Raw genomic sequence first — 9726 nt, 5'->3', positions numbered from 1 at the left:
TATATATGTATATATATACCCCTTTTTTCATATGTCTGTAATTTTTCTTCTTTTTATCTTCATTTTGAACTTATATATATTATATATATAAATACATACACTGCTGGTCACCCAAATTGCAACACCCAAGAAAGACAAAAATCACAACAAAATTTATTTTGTAGATAACATGTTGACCAAGTACTAAATTATTAAATTTATAGACTTGTGTGAGGTGTGGCTCCTGCCAAATTCAGTAGCCAGAGTAGCTGCCATTGTTGGAGATCACCACTGCCCCCACATGTTTTCTATCGGTGAAAGATCCGGAGAGCGAGCTGGCCAGGGAAGTAATTCAATCTGGCGATTGACGAAGAACCCTCGGACAATGCGTGCCACGAGTGTTCGCGCATTATCCTGTTGAAATATGACTGTGGGCAAGCTCTGAAAGCAAGGAAGGACAACTGACTGCAGTACCTCGGAGATGTAACGATGTCTATTTAAAGTACTGGCAATGTTTACTAGAGGAGTGCGAGAATGATGTCCAATACCGCCCCATACCATAATACCCGGTGCAGGACCAGAGTGGCGGTGCATAACGCAGCTGCTCAGCATCCTCTCCCCAAGGTGTCTCCAGACTCGAATGCGACCATTGCGGTGTTGCAGGTAGGCCGCTATCCTTCCTCTGTCGAACTTGGATACTTGATCAAAAGATGATCGCTGTTTTCTACGAGGCGTAATTGATCGTTTTTTGAAAAAAACCACAAGAAAAACACAATCTATTTATCTATATATTCTCTCTCCCTCTCTCTGTATATATATATATATATATATATATATATATAAGAACAATTATAAAACTTTTTGTATAAAGATAGGAGTGATCGAACTTTGCCCGTTTCGCTTCCTCCTGTAATTATTTCTCCTTCTTTTTCCCTTTAAGGTAATAGTTTTAACAAAAACCAAAAATATTATAATAACAAAATTTGCAACAATTATAGTGTTATCCAAGAATATTTTGACAACATGTTGAGAGTAGCGAAGGGAAGAACTAATCAGGAATTTCTCCGATTTGAAAAAAAATAACGTTTATACTTGGAAGAAAAAATTATCTAAGTAAAGACAGATAGATCGCGTAACTTAATAATTAGAATTAAATTAGAAATAATTTTCCTTGTTAATGAGACCTTTAATTGTTCAAATAGAGAATGATTTTATTGTCTGCCCGAATTAGCTTTTTTTATTTTAGAACATTCCAATAAATATGTTAAGATTTATGCATGGATGTATAAATCTTACAATGTTAAGATTTATATATTATTCCCTCACTTTTTTCTTTACTTTTAACATTATCTCAGCCATGATCTTATGAAGTAAGGATGTCGAGTGAGAAAAATAAGTCTTTCTACAATAATGGATAAATTGTCAACCCTTTGAAACCTTCGTACTTGAGGGTGCATTTCCAGCTTTACAAGTTACCGATCACTTTGGATGTTTAAAGTTATGGTGTTTATGTGTTGGTAATTGTGCAAACTGTGGATTTTTTCTTGGAATACTCATAGTGGTTTTTTTTCTTCCTAATTGCAAAAGAACCTCGAGGATAAGGGACTAAAGCAACTGGGAGATTCTTCTCACCTTATTCGCTTCGCCCATGAAGCCTCGGGTTGGATTCTTATTTTTCATTGTTATTTCTCTTTAAAGTCGATGAAGAAAGAATTTTTCGTTAATAAAAAATACTATCACAATTTTATGTCAGCATATTGTGTTAATATGTTAATTGCAATGAAATGAACTGATAAATAGATTTGAAAAATAGTATAGGGCAAGTAAACTTTGGCTGTATTTATCTTAGCACTTGCACTCATCAAATCTGTATTAAAATATATTTCAAATCTGAAATTAGTTTTGATCGAAGAGCTACAGATTTATTTCGAAATGATATTGTTAGTTTGGTTTATTGCTTGTTGGAATATACTAGTGTTTAAGGAACGCATAGGTTTGTATACTTATATAAAGACTTGTCTGCTCCTTCATAAATAAATCTTAAGAGAAAATTAATGTGATTTTAATGTATTGTATCCTAAATTGAAGTGTATTATTTCCTTTTTCCTATACATTCTTTACTTAGAAAAGAATTGGGGGCACTTAGTAGTCACTCGAGGAAAATTTAAAAAAAATCTGGATAGGAATTCAGAATTAAATTGCATTAAAGCCGTAGTTAATAGAGAGAAAATGATTGCAGATTTGAAATCAGCGATTAAAAAATATGTACGATCTGTTTAGAAACCTTAGCAAAAGAAAAGTGTTCCCAAGTGATATATACTCATAATGACATTCTTAAACTTAAAATAGTTCTAATTTTATTTTTCTTCATATTTTGTTGTATAACAATAGATATAATTGGTTTTAGGTCTTGTCCTCCATGACTACTGAGAACGAAAACAACATTAAAAAAATGATGATTAAAAAAGTATTCATCTAAATTAGTTTATTTTTCAAGTTAAGGAAAATTCAATTTTTAGTAAAAAAATATTTGGTATGTTTAAGATAATAATTAGAAAATTTCTTTTTGGCAAATTTACTTTAATTTTTTTACATTATGGTCCTTCGTTCATATCATATCCTTATTTTGGTTGAATGGTGATAATCTTTTTGAAATGAAGGTATAAAAATAATACTATAATAATAATAGGTATAAAAATTTACTACACGGGAACTTTTGACTTTGATTTTAAATGCTACGATTTGAATTAATATGCAGCTCAATGAATGATATTTGGAAATTACACCTAAAAAAATAATGCATAGAATTTCCTTTTATTCCGAATTATAAATTTGAGTCTTTAAATAAAATTTAAGACCTTTATTCTAACATCAACTTATAAATTAAAAAAAAGATAAAAATGGGTAAGAAAATAAAAAATAGGATAGTTAACCGATTTTCGTTGTACCTTCCACTTGTAATAATTATAAAGCATCATTAATGAAGCATCAATATGAAGCATCACTGAAATATATCTTTAAATTATTATTAATTATGTGTAAATTGATAAGCAAATTTTTATCAAAAATATAGCTCAGACCTTTTGCTTATATGAACTTTTCGCTTTTAACCGTTAATTTCTTACCAACTTACAACTCTTCATTGCTCACGCAAAAAGATATTTCCTTCATATTTTTATGAATTCCTTTTATAAATATTTATATATTTATAACTTTACATATAAATAGCGTTTATTCTTATGGATATTCTTGGATATTAAGTCACTCTTCAAAAACCCTTCTTTTATGAACGTAGAAACCTTTCATTTGAAAGTGAACGTAAAAACCTTTCCCTTGTTAGCGGACCTAAAAACCCTGCTTTGAAAGTCAACGTAAAAAATCTTCATTTGTAAGTAAACTAAACATTTGTAAGTAAGTAAAAATACCTTTTAAATTGAATGTAGAATACCTTCCCTTTGCGATGGAACCTCACCATTTGAAAGTGAATGTAAAAACCCTTTCTCTGAAAGTGAACGTAAGAACCTTTCCTTTGTTAGCGGACCTAAAAACCCTGCTTTGAAAGTGAACGTAAAAAACCTTCATTTGTAAGTAAGTAAAAATACCTTTTAAGTTGAATGTATAATACCTTTCTTTTGAGATGGATTGTAAAAACTCACCATTTGAAAGTAAATGTGAAAACCCTTCTTTTGAAAGTGAATGTAAAAATCTTTTATTTGAACGCGTATTTAATGCCTCCAGACTTCTGCATACCCCAAGCACGGTCTTAAGTTTTTTTAAAGTGGTAGCTAAATACTGACAAATATATATACTTTGAAGTATTCATACCTCTTAAAAACATTTTCATTTATTGTTATCGTGGGGTAAACAATTTAAAACTATGATTTTATAAAAATAATTGGAAGGTAACTTTATGAATTTTCAAACAGTTATGGCAGAAGTTCACCATCGCTCTTTAAATTTTCCAGGTAGGAAGAACCTTCTAATTTATTTATGTATCTTAATCAATACTTTAGGACTGAGGAGAATAAATATATATATTTTATAAGGGAAATGTCCTTCTTTATAAAAAATGTCAGTTTCGATTTCTTTTTATTCAACTTCATTGATATTAACATAATTTAAAAATTAAATTTTTTTTTGTAAAGAATATTTCTTTAAGATTCCTTATTAAAAATTTTATGTTAATTTTTTCTTTTTTTAGTTTTTTTCTTGCTGAAGATATACTGAGAATATGGTTTACATGAAATATTTTTGTGATGGATTGACTCCAGAACTGATGAAGAGAGCTGAAGATGAGTTAGGAGAAACTGATGAGGTTAAGATGAAATGCCTAGCGGAAATCAAAAACTTAATAAATGGTATAATTAATTCTACGTAAAGAAATGATAATTAGACTGTTGTATAGGGGATGGACGATGAATTACTTATGTTAATATTTTTAACAATATTTAAATTCGGTTCAGCTCCCTTCGCTTGAGTTATATTACTAGAACCGAATAGTTTTACATTTCTAGTGGTTTGTGACAATTTTGAATTGAGTGTTCCCAGACTAACACACTGCATTGGAAAGGCTTAACACGTTCACGCCGAGAAAAGTGAAAATACTGGTACGGGAAAAGAGAAAATACTGGTAGAAGAACTATTTCAATATCAGATAATATTAGGGAGGAGATAATCTATTCTCAACAATAACAATTCACTGTAAGGAAATTTATCATGGCGAAGAAGCAATTGAATATAAAAATTGCATCCGTTAAAAACAATTGGTAGTGATGGATTTTTATTATTTCTGGAAAAAAACTAAAAAAATTAAATTTATTGTTACCAGTTTTTACTCCGGTGCGCTGCCAAGATGATAAAATTTAGCGTGACCCACCGGTGGGTCACCCCGGCGTGAACGTGTTAAATTCAAAATAACGAGTTCTGAACGATTGTTTCACGACGATGAATTCCATATTGAAACTATGCTTACTATTCCATTAAGTCCAACGTCTCGAATTTATATTTTGGTCAAAATTTGAACTGTTCTTCGTCACACATGCACCAAATATCAAATATATCCAAACCTATGCCAGCCAACCTGTGTTTTTAGGTTTGCAGGGAAATGTTGGCCTTCTTTGTTAAATTTAAGAACGATTCGTTTTACTTGAATTCTATTTCTGTGATAATTATGAAGTATTTTCTATAACTCCTCGTTACTAAAAACATACTTACTTAATTTGTCTAATCTGAATATTGAATAAGCACGTAGAAATTAACCGTTATGAAAATAAAACTGTAGTAATATAATTCAGTAGTTATTAATCCTAAAGGTAAGTAAAATTGAAATTAGCTAAAAAAAAATTGCGATAAAGTTTTATACCCGGTAAGAAAAACTTTTTTTTTAAAATCCAAAATGGATACTCAACTGATCAATTTAGTCCTTTTCGGTCCTGTGTAGTCAGTCTGGCAACACTAATGTTACAACACTCTAGAAATGCAATGACTTTTAAATGTTTATCAACCACTATTCTTTAAATGTTTATCAACCATTATTCTTTAAACAGCAAAGAGCGGAAGTATATCACTATACTAAAGCCTACCGCTCCACACTGTATTTTATAAGTACTCTGCGCAGACTATTTAAAAAGTGAACCAGTTGTGCGCATGAACCCGAATTCAATTTTAACCCTTTCCACTCGAAGTCCTTTTCATGGGTGAAAGCCCTTATATAGCAAGACGGAAAAGAGAAAAACCTGGTACGTAAAACATTTCATTCCAGCATTTTTTTCGAAAAAAATGAAATATCTGTAACTATCAAGATTTCTTTTATAATTCCGGCATATATATAAAACTGCTTCTTTTCCAAGATAAAGTAAATATTGTTGAAAAATTTAAAAAAAGAATAAGTTAACTCCTCTCCAAAACTAGCTATAACTGAAATGGTTTTACTACCAGCCTTTCCTCTTTTCCGTCTCGCTTTCACCCCTGGTCCTTTTAACAGTCAAACAAATGGACGCAACCACTAACATCTTGAAACAGTTTTCACAAACTTACCTCATAATACCCGGAGATCACTGAATACTTGCTTGATTTATTTAATAAAACTGGGCATCTGGGCCACGCAGCGACCCCTATCCCATTCATCATGAAATTTAAATACATTGAGTTACAAAAATTTTGAGTTTAGCAACATTATGGTAGCTATACAAATAGGTCAAGCACTCTGCTTGATAAATTAAAAGTTGAAATTATTATAACGATGATAATATTTTTAAAACAATTAATAAACATAACATATGAGTAGTAGATAAAAATAGTAAAATAACATCTGAGTAATGAATCAAATAACACATGTTGACGTAGATGTAAACATAATTTGTAGTGTTTAAACATGAGTTGACATAATTATCTTAAATATAACATATGAGTAGTAGATAAAAATAGTAAATAACATCTGAATATTGAATCAAGTAACGCATGTTGACGTAGATGTAAACATAATTTGTAGTGTTTATACATGAGTTGACATAATTAGTATATTACAGAAATTGATACTTATTAAATTCCTAGATTCATCTGGCACATGTTTAATTTCGCTATGTATTGAGAGTCTTCAGGGGAAAAGAGGGTTCAGTTGGGATCGAACCAAGGATCAAGGAGACATAAAGCGAGCGTGTTAACCACTACACCACTGTAGTCTTTCCCTGTAGGATGGATTGAAGAAGAGCAACAACTTCTTCGTTCTGCAATAGTTCTTGGAGTTCTTCCACTATAGAAACAAGACGATAAGCTGAGGATATCGTTGTAGGAGCCCTGGAAGGGCGTGTAGACTTTCTACTGGGGCGGGCCTTGCACCCGGAGAAAATTGCAGTATGTGTTTTACCGAAGTTGCAGCACTTCGGAGGCGTTTCTCTGTTCTTTTGGCACTCGAAGAGGTGGTGACTTTCCGCACACTTCAAGCATCTGGGAGGAGAGGTACAGTCCGCAAAAAAAAAAAAAAGATATCACCCTGAATAACTTTCGCTCTAATCATCGGATTTTCACGAACTAAGTATCAATCTTAATGGTTTCTGGGGGTGACCTCAAATATGCTAATTAATTAGTACTAACTATTAATTAAGTTACGAAATCAGACACAAAAACGTACTTTCTCTGAATAAACATATATTTTTGTTATACATATTTTGAATCTAGACACTTGAATTAGGGAGGGTAGACAAAATTTTAAAAAAATTGGGTGGTAAATTGGGTAGCAATAAAGGTTTATATATTTGGCGATAGTCCAGAAAACCGCCAAAAAAAGTAGCCTACGTAAATGAATATTTTAGGATAACCCATTGACTAATTCAAAAGAGGAATGCTTAATTTTACTAGGTTGCTAGGGAACCAAAATCTGACCGTAAAAAAATTGAACTTAAGTTCTGTGATTTCTTGGAGAGATTTAATTAATTGTTAATAGAAAATATCTCGAAGTTTCTAGGCAATAGACAATTTTTAAGCTGATTTCTGTCCAAAGAGCAAAAAAAAAAGTTATTTCAATCCCCTTTGAGAAGAAAATTTGAATCGATTTATAAATTATTTATTATGTTCTGACTTTTTAGAATTTAAACACATGAACTTTTTTTCTGATATTATTTAGATTATGTTGTTTTTGCTATATTTATTCGAGGATTTCATGCTAAAATCAAATTAATATAACTTATTATAGCTATATACAAAATTTTAGGGATTATCATTTTTACAGCTTTAATCGAGTCTTCTAGGCAAGAAAATTTGAAGGGAAACAAAGTGCTTGAAAAATAAAATGTAGATTGTATAGTAAGTCTAATGCACATTCACAGAGTTTTCTATAATCTACGATATTTCTTTTTTCCTTAACTCAAGGAATGCTGAATTGTTTAGTGGCATTTTAAAAACATTGAAATATGTTATGTTTAAGAATAAGATATTGAAATAATATGTTGCATATTGTATGATTAATTGTTTAAAAAATCACTTCATTCTACTAGATATTTAGGTTACATGGTTTTCTTTGGATAAAGATGATTAGAAAATAGCATCCTCATGTTTCGATACATTCTGAAACTTACGTTCGCAAATTCACCATTAAGTGTCGCACAGCATATTCTTCAATTACGATAAGCTACATTTACCACCAAATACTGTTCCTATGATTATTTTTGTTTCCTTATGTATATCTGATACTCTCTTTCTAAACAGAGCTTGTAAGATACTTAAGATACTGAAAAAGGGGCACAAAAACTTAAAAGATAAAATATTTAATTTCATTAACTGAAAATATCCGGTCTCGAAATTTTAATTTTTAAGTTAAATATAACTTTTACAATATTGATGCTCTTACGTTTTTAAAGACCACATGAATCCTGTTAAAATATTATACTTATATTTATAAATATTATACTTAAAATATGCATATGTTTACTTTAACGAGTGTAAAATCCTTATCAAAATAATGATCAAGACCCAACTTCAAAACAGTATAATTGACGATAAAAAGTCTACTGGCTTCAAAACATATGAAGAGGGTAGTAAAAGTCGACAAGTTTCGAGCGTTCAAATATAATCGCCCATTCTCAAGACTTGTCAGGCTTGAATAACTTGTGACTTTTATTATTGCACGCTCAAAACATGTCTATTTTTATTATTATCAATTATTTTTTTAAATCAATGAAGTTTTTATATTTTCGATTCAGTTTCTTCGGATTATCCATTTAGTTACACAACATATTAAATTATTTAACTCGATATTAAAATAAGTTTTACATAAGTTAGAGGCACAGGTTCTTAGATTGAAAAAATTAATAATTCACTGCTTTGTAAAAAAAATCAATGCAGTACTATTTTTTTTTGTTGCAAGCCTTAACATTTTAATTTAAGGACCTTAAAAATTTCCGTTTACAATTGAAATTTCAAAAGTCGAATGTGAAAATGGAATGTCCCCCAGCACCAGGAATCGAAATGAAATAGTTACAAGGACAACTATTTAAAACAAGTTAGCGTTCCTCTCCTACTCGAAGTTGTTTGAAAAGGTATTTTCTATATATCGATTTCAAAGTTTATTCTACATATATTTTAGGGTATACTTTCGGAATATTTCGATCGAGTTTATTTTTACACCTTTATTTGCTTAAAATTATTAAATAATTTGCTTGAAATGAATTATTCAAGATACATGATTTAATGCATTTATAGTATAATAGTAAACGGGGCTTCCATCGCATATCCTTAACCTTAATACCGCTATAAATGGAATAAGCTTAGATAAACAATAAAAGTTAATTTTTTCCTCATTTTAATTTTCAAGGAATAATATGTTTCGATCAAGCAGATTCCATTCTGGAAATAGCGAAATTATTGAGTAGATCCCTCGGAGCAATATAAGTCTTTTAAAAAAACTTGACTATAATTTAGAAAGGAACTTTACTTTAAAGAAAACCTAAATTAAAGTACTAAAAAAATTGATTAGTATATTAATGAAGAAATAATAAACGTAAAAGGGTAAAGAATAAGATTTTTAAAAATGTTAAAATTTAATTAAATAGTTGGTAAAATAGTTCTGCGAAACACTTCCGGAAATTTCTTTTAAGATTAAGACGATATAGGGTAAACCAACCAGAGAAGGAACACACCCCAATGAAAGAACATTTCATAGATATTTTTTAAAAATAAGATTTTAATCATTTTAATTCGATTGATTGGTAACAGTAGCTTACTACCTAACAATAGGAAGTCATCTAACAATGC

The 9726-nt window shown here is 30.2% G+C and overlaps 2 protein-coding genes across 10 annotated transcripts in view; both read left to right on the top strand.

Moving 5' to 3' along the window:
• LOC107446127 (fibropellin-1) overlaps positions 1 to 9726 on the top strand; it is a 93503-nt gene that overhangs the window by 12316 nt on the left and 71461 nt on the right. The window lies entirely within an intron of this gene.
• Positions 4188 to 9726, top strand: part of LOC107446010 (alpha-tocopherol transfer protein-like) — a gene marked incomplete at its 5' end in the record, with an annotated part of 24604 nt that continues 19065 nt past the window's right edge. The window contains 1 exon segment of the mRNA XM_043054845.2: positions 4188 to 4337. Coding sequence (XP_042910779.1) covers positions 4211 to 4337 — 127 coding nt within the window.

Source organism: Parasteatoda tepidariorum, chromosome 9 (assembly GCF_043381705.1).
Source record: "Parasteatoda tepidariorum isolate YZ-2023 chromosome 9, CAS_Ptep_4.0, whole genome shotgun sequence".
NCBI classification, from domain to species: domain Eukaryota; kingdom Metazoa; phylum Arthropoda; class Arachnida; order Araneae; family Theridiidae; genus Parasteatoda; species Parasteatoda tepidariorum.
This window is presented reverse-complemented; position numbering and strand designations above follow the sequence as displayed.